Here is a 20093-nt window from a genome sequence, read left to right on the forward strand (position 1 = left end):
GACAAAAAAAAAAAAAAAAAGCACAATCTGGAATGGCTTACTTGCTGCATTGTCCAGCAGCCAATTTGGCCTACAGAATGCTGAACGGCAGCATTTCTTGTACCATATTCAAGTTAGGATTTGGGAATTAAAAACAATGTGTGCTTTAGGATTTTGGCTTCAAAAAAATTAAAAAACTGTCATAATGATCTGCGAGGACCATCCTGTAATACAGGCTCGAAGAAAAATTAACCTCTCTGCCATAACGTCAGCCAAAGAAAACGTTCACGCTAGTTTCCTCTGGAGCCAACATATTTTTTAGTCTTCCTTCATTATTATCTTAACTGTTTTTCTTCTCGTCCTTCACCTTTGTCTTTCTGTAAATAATCCTAGCGAGGTCAGCAGAAAAACCCCAGATGACCGTAAACCACAATGCATGGTTCCCAAATATATTTGTTTGGCAATATTCCCAGACATACTATTTGTGGAGGTTAAGATTTAATTTCACTCAATTTCATAACATTTATGTATATTATAGATGTTCTGTGAAAACCATGCCCAGGAATACACTGAAAAATCATTGGGAAAAACAGTTTTTGCAGGGATAGTTTATTAAAGCTAGCTTGTACCACATCACTGGTGTCCCGCCCAAGGTCCACCCCACTGATGCTTTTTACCCAATCACTGGCTTAGTCGTAGAGATCTAATTGGGTGAAACGCATTAGTGGGGTGGATCTTGGACAGGACACCAGTGATGTGGTACAAGCTTCAATAAACTATCTCGGTGGAATCCGATGTGCAGACAGCTTTTTGTCTGTTTGTATGGGCTCGTGTTGAAGCAAGGATGTGCTCCTAGCGGCAAGCACCCGGCTCACTCCTTTCCTGAGCCGTGGTGCTTCTTTTGTGTGTTCTCTTTGTAACTGCAGTAATGTGAGCACACGCCATGGAGAATATCTACTGAAAATGTATTACTTCTTGAACAACACAAGGGTGTAAAATGTGAACAGCTCTGCAAATGTTTTATAAATACACCCCATAGTTGTATCTATAGCCACAACATTCAGTGGAACATGTATTTCAACACCTTTGAATATAATGGATGCTACCACTTCACATAAAGTGCACTAATAGATGGTGTTTTAAAATTTAGTCCACCCCTTGGGACGTAGCACGGAAAAAAAAACAAAAACAAAAAAAAAAAAACTTGTCACTACGGTTGGACAAAAAGGGACCACTATCTCACTCCTGCGACAGATCTACGGAGGATACGTATTCTATATGGTTGTAATGATCGAGCTTGCTATATATGTACCTCTCCTGAAGTTTGTGATCACCCTATTGATGTACTCTGTCTGTATGGAATGTTTTAGAAGTACAAATAAAAAATGTATAAAAAAAAAAAAAAAAGAAGAAGAAGAAGTGGACCACTATGCCCAAAATGAGGAAAAATAAAAAATGTGGGTGACTTTGTATGAAACTTTATGTAATGTGTATCAGCAAAAATATAACTTCCAGTTTTAAAACTTTCTTCAATATCACCTGTTCTGATTATCCCCCAAAACATATTCACCCATTAAAATCAATCATCTAAAATCATTTTAAATACTTTAAAAAGTAACTCCAGCTATTAACAAAATTAACCCTTGCAGTGGGGGCTACCCCTGAATTGCTCACCCGATCCTCTGTACCGCGGCAGTCAGTACTCAACACTCTCCTCCTCTGGCTGTTGTGCGTCACTTGACATCCTCAAATCTAATGCAGGTGAATGGACCTGCATTAGACATTATGTCACCATCACCTAGACCGCTAGAGCCCGGGTGACTATATGTTCTTAATTTTAGCCCCTAGGTCAAAATAAACAGTTAACCCTTGCAGCGCAGGGGTAACCCCACTGCAATGGCCAATTCTAATCATTCTTTGAGTTTCTACTTAAAGCTGAACTCCAGCTATAGTCCTGCACAGTTGTACCAGCTCCTCTTTTGGACTGAAATAGTTTACTCCGATTTCACTGTACACTGTGAGCTTTTCATAAATGTTCATTAGAAGCTGCAGCAGGTCAGCCAGAACCGGTCTTATTTCTGGGCTGGAGGACTTCCAGGATCATCTAGGTATTTAATTCTCAACTTTACTCGTCCTGGCCCATTTACTGGATTTCAGTTCTTTTAAAGTATGGAGGCTCAGCATCACACGTGGGCATTACCACACTTTTCTGTCTTCAGGAAATTTTGTTCAGCACCCTTCTGACCCCTCCCACCAGCCATGATCTGCCTAAATTGCATAGGGAAGCACATAGACCTAGGGATGATGCAACTAGATCAAAAATATGTAATAAAAAAAAAAATTTGTTTATTTCATTGGCATGTTGGGGAGGCAAAAATAAAAGCAGAACAAACTTCAGCTTTAAAATAATTTAGTAAATGGTGTATAGGGGCCCTTTGAAACTAGTTCGAAATTATTTTCAAAAATCGATTAGTTAGCCGATTAAGTTCGATTAATCGGTTAAAAAATAAAAAATACATTTCAAAAAATTGTACAGGAGAAAGGATTGAGTGGTAGAAGTAAAAAAAAAAAAAAAAAAAGTGTGGTGCAATATAGTGAAATGAAAAGTGTAACATTATACAGCAATTAATGCAGAATACCACCAGCTATAGAGGAATACAACAAATCCCAGCAATAGTACATTATAGCTGGCAGTATTCCACATTGCGCTGTATAATGCATTATTGCTGGGATTTGTAGTCCTCTATAGCTAGTGGTATTCGGCATTGCACCACTGTATAATGTATTATTGCTGGGATTTGTTGTGCTCCTCTATAGCTTGTGGTATTCCGCATTGCGCTGTATAATGTATTATTGCTGGGATTTGTAGTCCCCTATACAGCGCAATGCAGAATACCACCAGCTATTAGAGGAATACAACAAATCCCAGCAATACATTATACATACAGTGTATAATGTATTGCTGGGATTGGTATTCTTATGTACAATATACAGCACAATGTAGCATCAGCTATAGAGGAATACAAATCCCAGCAATACATTATAGAGCACCATGTGGGGGGGAGTGCAGGCTTACCTGAGCAGTCCTTCAGCAACTTGCTTCTGAGATCGGGCCTGTCTATCGACGGCTGTCTTCCCCCCACACCTGCTCCTCCTTAGTTCTTCTCTCGCTGCGGGTCTGGCAGCGGCGAGCATGAGGTGGAAAGGAGGTGCGGCATGCAGCGTGTGTGGAGCCATGAACAGGGCCAACTAATCGGAAGCCGATTAATCGATTGAAAAAGTTGACAACTTTTTCAATAATCAATTACAATTGATTCTAATTGATTATGTCGATTAGTTGTTGCAGCCCTATTTTAAACCAATGAAGGTGTTGTAACAGAAGAAGGATTAAGCTACAGAAACATTACATAGAAGAACAAGGGCTCATTTATTCCATCTGCGCTGGCCGTTGTTTCCAGCACAGCCACAACGCAAGACAAGGCAATTTGCCTTGTCACGTATGAGGCCCATTCACACCACTACGTTGTGGCAGGAACACGGTAGTGTGCGCTGAAATAAAGTAATCATGCCTTACTTCTTTTTCCCCCCAAGTAGCAGGATGCGACGACATACAACCACCTCGCACCCCGCTGTGCTCATAGTACCTAATAAAATGTCACTTGTGACATCTTACTAAAAGTTATAGCAAAAAACAAAGTAGACAGTGTGATGTGCTGGGATCAGCACTTCGGCACCATGATGGGCACCGCACACCAGACACTGTGCAATTAGCCCTAAAATGTATGTTCTGCAAAAAGTTTGTTTCTTCCTATTACAATTGATTTGGGATCGTTTACAAATATTTCCCCTTGCGTCTAGTCCTGCTGACAATTTTACCAGACAGGAAATAGCGGGGACATTACAACATTATATACACTTTAAACAATACTGTTTGCAAATATGCATGCCACCCTCAATAATGTGATTAAACACAAAACCTATTCTCATACAACAATACACAGATTAGGTCCAAAAATATTTTGACGGGAACTGGAAGTAGCCCTTATCTGTGCAGTGAAAAGTCATCAGGCTCTTTTCTTGTTGAAATTCTGCAGCCATTACACCGCCCACTAAAATGTTCACTTCCATTTAGATAATCGTTTTCTTTGATTTAAGGCAAATGGCTAACAGCTACATGTCAAGCACTCTTTAACTTTTACATTCCTACAGCTATCACATGAGTCAATAAGTTGTTCTGGCATGCTTGCTAGAAGCTGCGTGCCATATGATTCCATCTTGCCAAAGTGTGAGAAAACATACATTTACAGATCTATGGGAATGTCGGACATATGCCCCTTCTTTCCCCCTTTACTGGTTCCCTCCATACTGGGCTACCAAAATAACAAATTTCAGTAAAAACTCTGTGAGCTGGGTACGTGCTGGTCACATTCTTCACTTGAAAGCTTTGCAAGAGATTTCCTGAAGAATGATACAGCGTGCAGTGACATTTCCTGTGCGTGATCATATTATGTGTGTACGAACAGAAAATACATGGTTAGGCATCACAGCACCCTGCATCACCTTCCTTAGCAGCTCTGCAGTATAGGAAAACCTGTGCATGCTCATTATCAATCCTAGGATAGCCCTAAACAGCCCAATCTTTACCCATGAATTGTATTGGGCACCAAACTGGAGGAAGTACCAGGCTATTATGGCCACCCAAAGCAAAATAGTATACTGTACCTGCCAATATCTAACTTGACCAAGTGGTGTAGCCAAAGAGATATTGACCCCAGTGCAAATCTGGACCAAGCCCATGCCTCAGTGTACATAGCACCATAGCGGCCATTAATTCCCTTTGCTCCCTCACCATTTAACCATGAGAGCAAAGAAAAAAAGTCTTGTTAAAGTTCCAAGATGTAACTTGCAGATTACATTTTGGCTGAAAACTCTCTCCTTGACCAAAATGTGACAATGCTGGGGTGCATGAGAAGGCAACAGCCAAGCATCAACCCCGTCACAGAGGAGGAAGAGAGGTTAGCAAAGCACAGGTTCACTTAAAAGTAAACCTTACTGTTTTCCAAATAAAATGTCAGCCTGCATTAAATGCAAGAGTCAGGTAAAACTTCCTATTGGACCACAAGGTTGTTGATCATGCTGAACAACCAACAGTTGCAGGAGGTGGGGGGTATTTTCATATTCATGTTCCAAGTGATTCAGGGCTCCCTTGCCCTCTGAAAGCTGTTAAAAGATAGGCACATGCACTTAAACACTTGGGTTCTAATGCTTTGTACAAGGTGTGCCAGTCCAACAATACAAATTACAGTAGGGGGGGCTTAGGAATTACCTCAAAGTACAGCTGCTGTATTTTATCCAATCAGCAGGCTGGGGGGAGGAAAGGTGAATTACAAAACAGACTAGAGTCCCAGGAGGAAAAGTGGCAGGACCCATACTGCAAGGTAAGGATGCCAACCCAAGTCATCATACTGCATTTAACACAAGACTGATTTCAAGGCAGACAGAGGTTGAACTTTGCACACAGAGGATTCTTGCATCAGTAAGAGCAAGGTATAAAATGTGGCTTAGTGGTTAGCACTGCTGCCTTGCAGCACTGGTGGCCTACGGGTCAAATCCCAGTCAGGATACTACCAGGTACTCCAGGTTTTTTCCACACTCCAAAGACCTGTTGGTAGGTTGTCTCCTGTCTAAATTGGCCAGTATGCGTGTAGAGGTAAGGATCCTGTAAGTTTCTTAAGGGCAGGGACTGATTTGAGTGTGCAGTATGTTGAGCACTATATAAATCCTTGTAATAAATGCCATAAGATGATGATTTTTTTTTTAGCATAGTGGAGAGAAAGCGGACACATTTTTCTGCAGTATCTGTGTATTTAGTGGTTTGCCTGGAGTTCAGCTTCAATGGAGTATTGAGAGAAAAACAAGAAAATTTAGATGGCAAATCTATTGAGAATGAAATGCAGTCTAGCAGTGGGAGGCAAGGAAAAGGGGCACAATTATGTTCTTTTCTCATGTTTACATTAAAAATAGAATTCCAGACAATCTTGATAGGTGTGAGGAAGGACTAAAACCTGCTGCACTGGGGCGATTTTACTCATTTGCTCTTGTGTCATCATGACAGAGAAGAAAGTCTTCTCCATGGGAACACCGACAACAACAAAATAACTTTTATTAGTAGTGTTGTCAAGGGTTAAAACCTCTGACAGGTTTGTGTTGCCAACTAGGTCCTCATGATCACAATTGTCTTACTTCTTGCTGAACTACCAGGACAAGAAGTGGAAAGAAATCTCCCAAATGGAGACATAGACAGTAACAAGATTATAAATAAGGTCCTAACCATTCCCCTCTCTGGAGTTCTACTTCATCTTTGTATTAAAACTGGTTAACATGACCATATCAGGTACTAAAAAAGTCCAGCTGAAAGTTCAGTGTAATAGTAGAAGTATTATACTCTGGTAGTCTAATTTCCACTGACTTCTTGCTCTGGTGACAACTCTACAATTTTGGATACACTTTGAGTGACAATGGTCACCAAAGACAAATAGAGCCGTGAATCACTCCAGCGGGAAGAAAAATGCTCTCTAAAATTAAACTTCCTATAAATATAAATTTGGCTTTTGAGTGGCACTCACCCTCCTTCACTCTCCACATCTGTATGTGCAGCCCCAGAACTAGCAGTAAAATAAATAGAACTGGAACCAGTAGAATCTGTTCGCTCTCTATGGAGAAAGACTCTTCGCCGACGACTGGTCTTCTGGTTCTCCTCCAGGTGTGTCCTGCAGAAGGAAAACAAAGTTGAATTTCACTGTTGTGTGCTCATTTTTCTGCAAATTATTTACAAGAAATGTGATTCTATTAAGACAGTGGTCAAATGATGAAACGGTATGCCTAAAAAAGGCAAGTATGAAAAGTACATTTTAGAAGCTTCAATGCTACAGAATACAATTACCTTAATACTATAATGTTCACACTGCATTCTTAAAAATGCATTACCTTACCCTTAAAAAAAAAAAAAAGACAGCCATTCTCCACTGAATATTGCATTTCAAACAGTGCCTAGATTATTATTAACATTTAATATTAAAATATGTAGGGCTACAACTAATGATTATTTTCATAATTTATATTTTTTCGATTGGATAAAAAAATAAAAAGGATCCTTAAATTTAAAATACCGTATTTGCCGGCGTATAAGACGACCCCCTACGTTTTGTGTTAAAATATAGGTTTTGGGCTAAACTCGTCGTATAAGACGAGTATAGGCCAAAACAATGTTTAAATGCACCCACTAACATCCATGGCGGTATTCCCGAGTGTGGCTCTGGGTTAATTTTCAGTACCATAAGCAGTAACCCCGAGCCACACTTGGGATTACAGTCTCTTACCTTGTCCACGATCCCCGCTGTGCCCTCCATCTTCCGCTGAGTCAATCACGGCAGGCTTTGTATTTGATGAATACAGGCTTTGAATACAAGCTACATACAGTATACCGTATCCTTCCGTATGTACCCGGCGTATAAGACGACCCCCGATTTTCGGGGGATGTTTTAAGGTCTCAAAACCCGTCTTATACGCCGGCAAATACGTTAAAATAAATATACAAATGTGGTGTTACAAACAAAGTTTACTTCAGAATAAAACTGCATGCACACTTTTTTGCAATCGCACTGCACTGGAACGTACGGCATTGCAGTATGGTGCATTTCCAGTGGGGGCAATCACATTGTGGGAGGCACTGCAGCAGAATTGGTCAGGTCAAAACTGAAAATTACTTTTTCCCCCCCTCATCATTCTAAAGGGGAGTATAGAACAACGTTTTCACAGTTGGTACATTCAGACATTAAATTGCTGTGTAATAATAAGCGAATGACCAATACTAACCTTTCCTTGAAAGAAAGGTCAGTTATAAAAAACCTTATGGAAAATAAAGACCTTATCATAAGACAGACAAGGTTGGTGGATTAGTATTATAGAACAAGGTCGTTTTTCTGGCAGAGGCATTTAGGCTATTCTCAGATAAGGAAACAAACTTTAAAATGAATAAAGATTGAACTGAGGAATATAAGAAACAACTTCATTCCATACTGTCTAAAGCCTAGGATAAAAAGGTATTATTACAAAGACAGAGTTTAAGTATTTAAATATGGTACATCTAGTTACTCCCCATTTTTATCCCCTTCCTAAGATACTCCCCATTTTTATCCCCTTCCTAAGATACATAAGGACCCCGAGAAGCCTCCAGGTAGATCCATTTTTGCGGGGATAGATGATAGCATGACATACAATTTGGCAAGGTCTCTAGATCACTTTCTACAAACCCTAGTATGGGATTTGCCCTCTTATGCAAGACTCGGGTCATGTACTGGACATTTAGGCCAATTACAAGTGGAATAATACCTACATTTGGGCATCCCTGGATGTATCGTCATTATACACATCTTTTGAACATGGTTTTGGGGTATGAGCTGTCCAACATTTTTCTGGAGTCTATTGAATTTGTTTTAACACGCAATTATTTTAGCTTTTTGGGTGACTTCTATATCGAGAATAAAGGCACAGCGATGGGTGCCAGGTTCTCCCCGAGTTAAGTAAATTTGTTCATGGGTTTATGGGAATCCATGTTCATTTGGTCCAATAACCATTTTGCGGTGAACCGGGTACTATTCCTAGGTTATAGATGACATACTCCTTATATGGGATAATATTAATAGGCTGGAAGAATTTGTTCAATATTGCAATGATAATCCTTATTGTATTAAATTCAGCTCAGTCATTATGAGAAATATCTGGTATTCTTAGATTTGGAGTTGAGTTTTGATGATGAGGATAAAATCCTATCCAAGACGCACTTTAAGCCAACAGGAGCGAACTCCTATATTCATGCTGATAGTGGACATCACCCTCGCTGGATTCAACATATCCCTGAGGGCCAGTTTGGGAGATTGAGGAGAACATGTGCTAGGACAGAGGATTCTGATGCTCATGGATTATTGTTAAACACATTTTTGGACAAAGGTTACGAAAAAAGTACATTGAGTCTGTCTTCCTTAAACATAGACAAGGTCAGATTAAAATAAGTAGGAAACTTGATGAGACTAATAACCACAACCTCTCATTTAGTACACAGCTTAATAAAAGCGCTTCCCAAGCTTGACACGTTTGGTATCTATTTATCCGACGTGACCCCGACTTTCATATTTTACCAAAAAACTGGGTAATAATAAATGTTTCCTAACAATGTAAAAAAAACTTTTTTTTTCAAAATTTTCTTTAATTTTTCCTAATTAAAGTAAAAAATGAAAACACCAGTGGTGATTAAATACCACCAAAATAAAGCTCTATCTGTCCCCAAAAAATGGTATAAAATTAATTTCAGTACAGCGTTGCATGACGGAATAAACTTCAGTCAAATTACCACAGCGCTGAATACTGAAAAATGGCCTGGCCAGGAAGGGGGTCTATACACCTGGTCTTGAAGTGGTTAAACAAGATCCAAACTTGAGAGACTCGTTTTCAGACCATCCTAATGTTATTTTCCAAAAACCCGAGAACCTTGAAGAGCATGCTGGACCCCAAACGAAATTAAGGCAGAAAAATCCTTAAATTTAGGCCTAGGGTTGTTTGGCCAAAAGGGGAATTATAGGTGCAATGCTCCAAATTGTGGCCTATGCCAATTCATGTGGCATAGGAAAAAAGAACTGGTGAGTGCTCAGGGCCAGGCGTACACCATCAATCAATTCATAAATTGTGTGACTAGTTATGTCATCTATGGTTTGATTTGGCCCTGTGAGTCAGGGTAGGTGAACATAAAGAGAAATATAATGAATAAAGCTGACCACTCTGTACCGAAGCACTATTTGTTATGCCTTAATGCTCGGCCTGAGGGACAAAGAGCCTTTGGCATTGAAGCAATCACATCATTAGGAGATGAAGGTGTAAGGTTTAAAGAAACTTTGCACCACAGAAAGTTTCTGGATATATAAGCTGAACAGTTTGACACCCAATGGACTGAATTAAAGCTTGGAAATTTCTGCAGCAATACAAGAACTCCTAGTCTGCTTATTTTAGAGTCAATTTTATGGGTTAGCATTGGAAAGTTTTTTTTTATATGTTTTAATTAGAGATCTTTTGTATAATATTAGGCGTTTTTAGTTTTTTAGATTATGAAAACTGGGGTCATTAGACACATCATTGAGTTCTAAAGGGATTGTTATACTTTCATGTCCATTTAATGTATAACGTTAATTTATTCCTTTACTTAGGACGTTAGAGTCAGTTTTTGTAGTTTTTAATACTCCTTATGAAATATTTTGATCATTGTTAAGTCATAATTATTTCTATATTCATTTTAGAAGTGATGTTCTAGTAGAAGTATACTAACTAGCTTGTGCTTTGGTCTAATTGATTTTATATGGTGGTGGTTTTCTAAATTTCCACGATCTAGGTCGATAGCTGTAAGAGTTAACAGAGTGGAGATCAGTATTGTCTGCACCTGATTGGTGCTCTCACCGACCACTAATAAAGTAGTTCCCGGGGTCTATGATTGGCTATTATTTATGTCTTAGAGTCTAGCTGGTTGGTGATTGGAGGAACTGATGAAGGGGGCGGGCCGTTGAAACGCATCATCCGCTACCACCCCGTCGGCGTTAACCGTTACACCGACTGGTAGTTTTATTATTGTTCACCTGGATAATGCACATGATGTTGCGCTCCTGTGTTTTTGTTTTGGTATTCGCGAGAGCGTTCCAATCTGTTTGAAGAACAGCACCCCTGGCCGTGTCCTACACAGAAGAGTTTGATAATTCACTGACAAGCGCCTGATGAACATTGTCGATTTTGAACATAAACAAACCGTTAACCCCTGAAGTGTGGGGGCAGCCCCACTGCAAGGAAAAACTTTTAATTTCACTGGAGTTAGGCTTTAAAAAAGGAAAACTATGGGGTCAGGGCTTTTTCCCATAGTTCTCCTAAGGGTAACGGGAGGACACAAACTAGCGTTCTCCCGTGATCCAAAGCTCAGTATACCGTGAGCTACAGCTTGCGGTATACTGAGACGCCGGAACGGATCCCGACATTGCTGTCGAGATCCACCCAGCTGCATGCTTTAAAATAATATTTTTTAAAAGTATATTATATACACACACACTGTTTATTAATACTTTTATTAGATAAATATTAATTTTATAATAATATAAAATTATATTAAGTAATAAAGTTAATGTTGACTTAACAGGTCCACAGCTGAAGGGTGAAAACAACTCTGCAGCTCAAGTGATTGCGGAAGAACCAATCTTCACAATTTGGCCATTCTGCTCCATGAACACTATAAACAGTAGCAGAAGTCCTGAAATACTTCCCTTCGCTGAAGACACCAATACACTGGCTGGTCATGCTGACACTGTTATGCAGAACAGCAAATGAACCAAGCAAGGTTTGGATACCCCTTCAAAAGTCATCCCGTGATCAAAGTTTGGTCGTATGGCCCTGTGACTGGCAAATAGGGAATTCCTGAAAAACTGGTGAGTATGGACAGAAATTCAGATCTGCATTGCCATTCTAAAGAGCATATCATCAAAATACTAGTGAAATGAACCCTAGACCTGAATTCCTCTGAGCCACTATGAATATATGTATTTACACTTGCATGAAGGTATTGGGGAATGGAACCCATAACATTGCAAGTCAGGAGCATTACTGTCGAAGATATCATAGCTCCGCTTTCATGCGACATGACAATACTCACCGAACTTCTCCTACAATATCAGCAGCTAGCCCATGCAGACTATTCCGCAAAGATTCAACCTCCTTCTTCACCTCTGTAATGCTGCCAAGAACATAGTCCAGGCGGTTCAACAGCTCCATCTGTTCCCCATGAGATACAACCACAACGTCTGCCCTTCCTGATAATGCTAAAATAAAGCAGAGAAAACTATAAAATACAAATGACACAGCACTAATGTCCTTTATTTTTCTAGGTACATTTTTTTTAACTGTAATGCCGAGCAATAGGACAATATAAAATAGATACCTGGTGAATAATTTGATGTTGTAGCAACATTATCATGTTTTGATAGTGTTTGCATCTGATATCCATTTCGCTTTGATAAAACGTTCTTATTCTGCTTCCGATGTCTCCGATACACTACGTAAACTACAGCTCCAGCAGCGACACCAGCGATCAACCCTAATCCAAATCGGTATGTAAAAATAAGCTTGTACATAGTGTCTTCCTGGAAAGAAAACATACCGATTACTTCTGTATTCAAAATAACTTCAACAAAAGCAATATAAGGAAACATTACAGAAATGCTGTGCAACTTTTTTTTTTTTGCTGGACAGTGCCAGCTTTTTACAGCAGGATAGATGGCAATTGTTGTTCACTTGGCTTATCCTTCTGCATACAGCATACTGATGGTTATACTTGAGAGACCAGAGCCATTTCTTCAATGCAGTGCAACAGAGGACCTCTGCTGGATACCTATTGCAACGCTGTAAGAGGTCCAGATTCTACATTTTTCAGACACTTTAATGCACGTGTCAAACTCAAGGCCCAGGGGCCGAATACGGCCCACCAGGCCATTTCCTAGACCTCTACTTTCAGATCTAGGTTTTAAGTTATTACTAAAACCAGTGATAATCGAATGCAGAGGCAATTATGATAAAAGATTAGATACATTTATATAGCCTTACAAATACCTTTGAGGGCAACCATAATGTTGATGCGGCCCACGATTAAATTGAGTTTTACACCCCTGCTTTAATGCATCCAAACTCTAATTGATGGATGCTTCCTTCCATTATACCCACTGATGGCCTTTTTGTATTTGTGTCCTTTAGTGTTTGCAATTTCACCTGGTGTACCTGCTGGAAATAGCCCTCTCCATGCCTTGCTGACATAGCAAGGAGCAGTGTTGTCACCCTATAATGGCCAATTCCAATCTAAAGCAAAGAGTACCTATACAATCAGCCCAGTGTTCAGGCCGTCAATACCTGCTGTTCTTCTGCACCCTTTCCCCCGTTATGATTGTAGTGCCTGTGCACTCATGCACATACCAGAAAAAATTAAGCCATAGCCGTCGAGATGCTCACGCTGCTCTAGATTTCTTGCACATAAAGTACATTTTTAAAGCTTAATTAAAAATGGCTAAAGCAAAAACTTTTTTGTTTCTATTTTGCATGGAGTAAGGAATGGTTGAGCATTTGAAACCCGGGTAAGAATTATTTTTATGCCATCTGTGTCGCAATGTGCACATTTCCCTTTACAGCCTGTCCCATAGGCACAAGTGGAGGCGAGAGGACACCAGAGCTAGGCAAATACTCTTACTTTGATTCTCCCTTTATTCCTATTCTATTGACAATTCAAAATTTGTATTTCCCATCACTATCTGTACTGATAATAATGATCAGCAGAGTCAACAAAGAGGGGGACTCTCTCCAGCAGGAAAACAAAGCAAAAAAAAACCCAACAGTGGTTTTAACTCTTTCCTACTTTATCCAAAATTTGAAAGAAAATCCAGAGTTAGATTTACTGGTAACCATTTCCCCGAGTCTTTCAGGACAGACCATAGCAGAGAGCAACCTCCTCCAACAGGAAAAGCATCACCAAAAACACTTTAAAGGAAGTCCTTCTCTCCGTACACTCATCCTTTTTTTCACTGCCACTAAACACACTATTGCGAAATCATGGCTATCTACTTTGCTCCCTTTTTCCAAAGTACAGCATAGGTTACATTTGATTTTCATAAACGAACAGATAACAGCTCGTTTGTTAGATAAAGTTCCCCGATCTGAGCGCCTTTGGGGCCATGGTTGCAATACTTACATTCACATTCCTTTGATCTACGTCTCACAGAATTTTGATGGCTAGTATTATCCAAACTGGCTTGGTACTGTTTTTTTCCCTACTGGTAGTCCTGGATCCCTACGTTCCTGAATCTCTTCTTTTCTTGGTAGTTCCTTTATACTAACTGATGTGAAACATGTTTTCATTCGCTTAAGATTTTTTTGTAGGTTTCATTATTTGTTTTTATTGCTCTGTGTTTTGATATATTACTGTTTTTGATTGCTCTTGACATGTCAACCTCTGTTGTTATATCATTGACTTGTTTACCTTTAAAACTTCAATAAACATTTTATTTTAGGATTGAAAAGTCCTTCAGCCAAACTTGTCAGTATTAAACACGAACCAAAGGATGTAATCTGCAGCAAAAACATATACAACAAAAAAAGAATATAACACAAGGGCGGGAAGACTCATGGAAATAGTAATTGGTAAATCTAACTTTGGATTTCCAAAACCATCTTCCAGGGCAGCCTACGTAAAGGATAAGTAGGAAGTTACCAGGTTATGAATGGATAAAATCCTGGAGAACTCAGCCAAAGCCTGGCGGTCGCAATACCCTTTCAACAGGTTAAATTGAAAAGGTCGTGGAATATGGTTCATAAGATGCAAAGCATTCTCCTCGACACAGACACAATAATGTTGCTTTTTATTATTATTTTCTGATCACCTTCGGAATCTTTTAAATTTGTTAAGTGTGGATAATTTCCGTATACATTATCACTGTACCTCAGTGTTCACCCCATGCTTGCCCTAACTCCTTTGTGTTTCCTGTATGTGTGTTTACGGTCACGGTGACCGTAATAATTCTAGGAGGACGATAGACACTGTACTCGATAAGTCCTTGATGACGCTGCTATGTTTGTAATAATGACTCTTTTTCTTGAAAATTAAAATACTTGAAAGTAAAATCCTGGAGAACTCTGCTCCCACTGGGATGACCATATGAATTACAGATATGGTGGAGCCCTGTATTGTGTGTGTGTGTGTGTGAGATATATATATATATAATCACACACACCTCTCAACAGTGTAAAATAAAAACAAAGGCCTAAACTGCAGGGAAAAGTATATGCCATAACAGGAGAAAAAGAACTTGTGTATATAGCTAAATTACAAGTGATCAGCCTGTGGCTAACTATGCACAAAGTTGCACAGGGCTGACTATGCAAAGAATATACTATCTATTTTAACAATCATAAAGACCCAAGACTAACGAAGCCTTGGTCAACTAAGGCAGGGCTAGACTAATCTCAGGAGCCAGGTAGCCAATGCGCTTTCTCAAGTCATCAATGGAGCTGGCTTCTAAAAACAAAAAATTCTGGACTGGACAGACAGGCTGCTGAATTCCATAGTCTGTATGGCTCAACATAAAAGAGTATTAAAGGAATTTATTGAGCCATCTATTTGACTCTTATCACTTGCAGCCATGAGCATTCTAGATAGGAGAGATATGTATGTAGCATTCCTGCATATTTATGAAGAAAACACTTTATGACATCTTGAGTGTAAGCTGAAATCGTATAGCCTCACCAGAACATTAATGAACAGACTTGGGTCTAAGCTGTGGTAGAGATATAAAGCCATACGCCATATCATATAATACACATAGGAAAGAAAGGTCTGCTGCAGAAGCACACGCACAGAACATTTCCATCTAAAGCCGGGATAGTGAATTAAAAAAATTCAAGGAGGTCTGGTGAATAAAAATCATCATCAAGAACAGTCCACCATTTAGGTTGCATTCACACCAGCGGCTACACTACAACACACAGCTGCTGATGCGTGTTCCCAGTAGGGCTGCAACAACTAATCAACAATAATTGATTATGAGAATAGTTGGCAACTATCCTCATTATCAGTTAGTGTGTGTGTGTGTGTGTGTGAAAAAAAACTGGATACCAGCAGTCCTAGCAACCAAGGACTGAAGTGGAGCGTGGCTGGATTCTGGTGTATCCACTGTCAACCAGCTATAACCCAGTCCAGGTCGGCAATCTCGGTCCGGACAGAACCGTCACTCAGTCTGTGTCCGGACCACAATACGCCATTTAGTGACCCCTGGTCTAGAGGATGAAACTTGAATACTGACCAGTTTTAGCAGAAGGACTTTCTTTTAAAGTGTTTTTTGGTGATGTGTTTCCTCTTACTGTTAGAGGAGTTGTCCATCACTCGTGCTGTCCTGAAAGAAGATTTAGGGAAAAAGTCTCTTTAAATACCCGTTAAAGTGAACCTGTTCTGATAGAAACATTGGTGCCATGACACCAGATTTGGTGTGGTTAAGCGATTCAATAAATGCCAACGCTAAAGGATCAACAGGACAGTCAGGGAACTATCAACTTCTAAAAGAAGTCTATACTTGCAACACATGTATTTTGATCATGACAGGTTCATGTCATAACACACATCAAAGTTCAAAAGTCTATTGTCACAGAGTCAACTGCAAACAAACCATACTGATCAAACACAAAACTATTGCCTTCAAAGCACTATTCTGGAGCTAAAAGGTTACCACTGCCGTATACTAGGAGTATGGACAAGTACTGATAACAGGAATGCCTGCTGAGCCCCATAGATCAAAGTGGCACCTGTATGTAGCTGTCAGTATGGGAGGGCCTTTTTCTGTACTCCTTGATGTCCACCAATCTAATGTCTATGCAGTGGCGGAACTACCGCCGGTGCAGGCAGTGCAGACGCACCAGGGCCTCTAGGGGATGTCTATGTGTATGAAACAGTGGAACACCCGCTTACTGTAATGTGGAAATACCCTTTTAATTGGAATCAATCTTCCTGAAAATATGGTTAATCAAGTTCAACCTACACATACACCTTACAACCATTGCAAGACTTATGTCCCATCTTGGACCGGCAGATCGTACTTGTGATCATCGCAAGCCCACCCTGCTGAGGGGCGGGCTTCCGATGACTGCAATGCTGAACGGGCAGTGTGCGCACACCGGCGCGTGCAGCATTTGTCTTACGAGCAGGTCACAAACCCGCCGAAAATCGTACGATTCTCGGCGGGTTTTCAACATGCTCGTAAGACAAAAGAGTGCGACCGTACAGTGGAAACGTTTGCACGCCTTCCATGCGCCTGCCGATTATAGTACGATCGCGGGATTTCGGCAGGTGTATGGGCACCTTTACTCTTCCCCAGCTCTTCAAAGCGGATACTGCATACACAGATGTATTTTGTCCATGCACACAAATTAGTAGTAGTTTCTGGAAACATGCATTATTCTGCCCAGCTGTAGTCACACATACATGCACATTTCCATGTATCTATAGCACCCGCCCTTACTTCTAAAGGTCACTGCAGCCGGTAATGTCCCAGGTACAGAGGTCTCAGCATAGTGCACCCCAGTGTGCAGAAAAGCACAAGGATGTGTATTCTCCTATCTGATCAGATGAGCTGTAATGTGACCTGTTTTCCATAGAGGTCTACTTACATGTTTAAGGTACACTTCACCCAGAACTGAAAGCTAATGTGTGTATTGCCTATTCAGGTTCACATTATAAGCCTGGTCTGTAAAGATAAAAAGGTATGGAACTAGGGCTGCAGCTAACGATTTTCATAATAAATTAGTTAACCGATTATTTTTTCAACTAATCGAGTGGTTGCATTAATAAAATAATCTCTCTCGAATAGTTGGCAACTATTCTCATAGTCTATTATCGATTAGTTGTTGCAGCACTGTATGAAACAAGCAGTATTTGTTCACTGGCCGATTTCACCAGTTGTTGGAAGTGTTCTTTAAACCTGAACTGCATCCGAAAACAAAACGATTGTAAATAATATACCAGCTATGCAAGTTAGCCCTAATTATAGGTATACTGTGGGTGTGGATTAGGGATGCACCAATACGAGTACTCGCCCAAATGCTCCAGATGCCTATCCTGATACCAGAACTTCCGGTATCAGGAAGCCGGGCAGCAAGTCATTACATTCCGCCCGGCTTCCCAATTGGCCGGGAAGCCGGCTCCCTGCTCCCTCGTTACTACGAAGGCAGGTAAAGACTCGCCCCCCGGCTTGCTGATTGGCCAGAAAGCAGGCTCCATGCTTCTTCGTCACCTGGTGACAACAGAGCATGGAGCCAGCTTCCCGGCCAATCAGGAAGCCGGGCGGCGTGTAATGACTCGCCAGCCGACTTCCTCATTTGTCAGGAAGATGGCCAATCAGGAAGCCGGGCGGCGAGTCATTACCTGGCCCCCGGCTTCCTGATTAGCCAGAAAGCTGGCTCCATGCTCCCTTGTCTTCCTGGCTAATCAGGTAGCTGGGCGGCGAGTCATTACACGCCCCCTGGCTTCCTTAATGGGACCTCAGGTATCGGTGAGTACCGGAAAAAAATATTGGTACTTGTACTCGATACCGAAAAACCGGTAATGGTGCATCCCTAGTGTGGATGTCAGCTACATTGTATAAAAATCATACTTTGATACAAGCAGGATCCTACACACAGCACTGGATTTCCGCATGCTGCGGGAATGAGAACAGCAGCTACGGCAGTGAAGGGCTCCAGTTGTATCCCCACCCCCTCACACAGATTCAAAAAGTCTTGTCTTTTTTTTTTGTTTTTTTTTACAGAATACATGACGGCGATTTATAAAAAACTTTCACACAGCAAACTGCTCTGCAAACTGCATACACAGCCCATTATGGCCACTAGATGGAGCTGAGAAACATTGGAAATCTCCACGTTCTTTGACTCCATCCAGTGGCCATAAAGCTCTGTGACTCTGTTCGCGTGGTGTTCTCTGTGTGAACAGTACACCCCTATGGGGTTCTGTGAATGGAGGGGTTCAATGTGATGTCTCCTCCTCCATTCACTGAGCACCATGTTTTACACAAGGCTGTTTATGAATGGAGTAGAGAGGAGGGGGCAGGGATGAGACTACCATAGTCACTGCTCTCATCTCCACACTACCAGGAAATCCAGCACTGTGAATAAGATTTGGCTGCCCTCTATACACAGTATTAACACCAACTTTCAGTACCGATCTCCATCACCCACTGCTGACCTCCATCATCCCACCTCCAGCACACAGTACCAACCTCTATAACCCATCTACCACACCCAAGAGCATCCTTTGTCACCCACCTCCACCAGCACTGACTTTCATCAAACAGCACTGACCTTCTTTACCCAGCACCAACCTTCATCATCGAACTCCAGCACACAGCACCGACCGTCATTACCCGCCTCCAGCACTCAGCACTATCCTCCAGCACCCAACTCCATAATTTAACACAAACCTCCATCGCCTAGCTCCGAAACTCAATCACCCAACACAGACCCCCAGCACCGACCTCCATCACCCAGCACAGACCTCAAGCACCTAGCTCTGAACTCTAGCACCAACCTCCATCACATACCCCCAGCACCGAACTCCATCACACAGCATGGACCTCCAGCGCCAAATTCCATCATCCAGCACAGACCTCCAGCACCAAACTCCTGGAGGTCTGTGCTGGGTAATGGAGCACAGCAGCACAGACCACCGGCACCAAACTCTATCACCCCGCTCTGAAACTCAAACACCCAGCTCTGAACTCCAGCACTGACCTCCATCACCCAGCACAGACCTTTAGCACCAGACTCCATCACCCAGCACAGACCTTCAGCACCAAAACTCAAGCACCCAGCTCTGAACGCCAGCACCGACCTCCATCACAGACCTTCAGCACCAAACTCCATCACCCAGCTCCAACCTCAAGCACCCAGCCCAGACCTCCAGCACGAAACTTCATCATACAGCACAGACCTTCAGCACCAAACTCCATTACAGGCACCCAGCACAGAGATCTACCACCGACCTTCATGTGCCATTCACCCCATGCTGACACTGTCACACAGTCGTATAAGGCAAGGGCACACTGGCAATTGCCCCTTTTCCCTTGCCCAGTGTACCGCTACCCAGCACTGACATACCCTCCTCCTCCTCCTCCTCTTCCTTCTGCTGGCTGAAACTGGCGGAAGTAATGAACAGGGAGCCTGGTAGACATGCCGGATGACTGCGCATGCGCGCTTCCCTCTTCCGGGTCCCGGGAAATTGCACTATTTCCATAGCATATTAGCATAGTATGGGGAGGAGGAGTCCGAGGTCTGTCAGCCGCCAGTCACAGCGGTGCCATGTAATACGGTGAGAAATAAAACAGAGAGGAACTCAGAGCTGTGACAGCATTATATGTCCATTCATAGTGCTCTATACAGAGGTGTCACCCGCAGCTTGTGTCACACCCCACGTTATAATATCACAGAACTATTTCTATACCCATTTATTT

General features: G+C 41.5%; 1 protein-coding gene across 1 annotated transcript in view; it reads right to left on the bottom strand.

Moving 5' to 3' along the window:
• The window catches only part of RMDN3 (regulator of microtubule dynamics 3), a 57314-nt gene extending 37532 nt beyond the window's left edge, over positions 1-19782 (bottom strand). Inside the window, exons 1-4 of the mRNA XM_018565361.1 lie at positions 19741-19782; positions 12002-12203; positions 11717-11873; positions 6606-6749 (exon numbers count right to left, since the gene is read on the bottom strand). Coding sequence (XP_018420863.1) covers positions 6606-6749; positions 11717-11873; positions 12002-12194 — 494 coding nt within the window. The 5' untranslated portion in view covers positions 12195-12203; positions 19741-19782. The remainder of the gene's footprint in view (positions 1-6605; positions 6750-11716; positions 11874-12001; positions 12204-19740) is intronic.
• Between the last annotated feature and the right edge of the window lie 311 nt (positions 19783-20093).

The sequence above is a fragment of the Nanorana parkeri genome, unplaced genomic scaffold, assembly GCF_000935625.1.
Source record: "Nanorana parkeri isolate BGI_ZX_2015 unplaced genomic scaffold, ASM93562v1 scaffold837, whole genome shotgun sequence".
In the NCBI taxonomy this organism is placed as follows: domain Eukaryota; kingdom Metazoa; phylum Chordata; class Amphibia; order Anura; family Dicroglossidae; genus Nanorana; species Nanorana parkeri.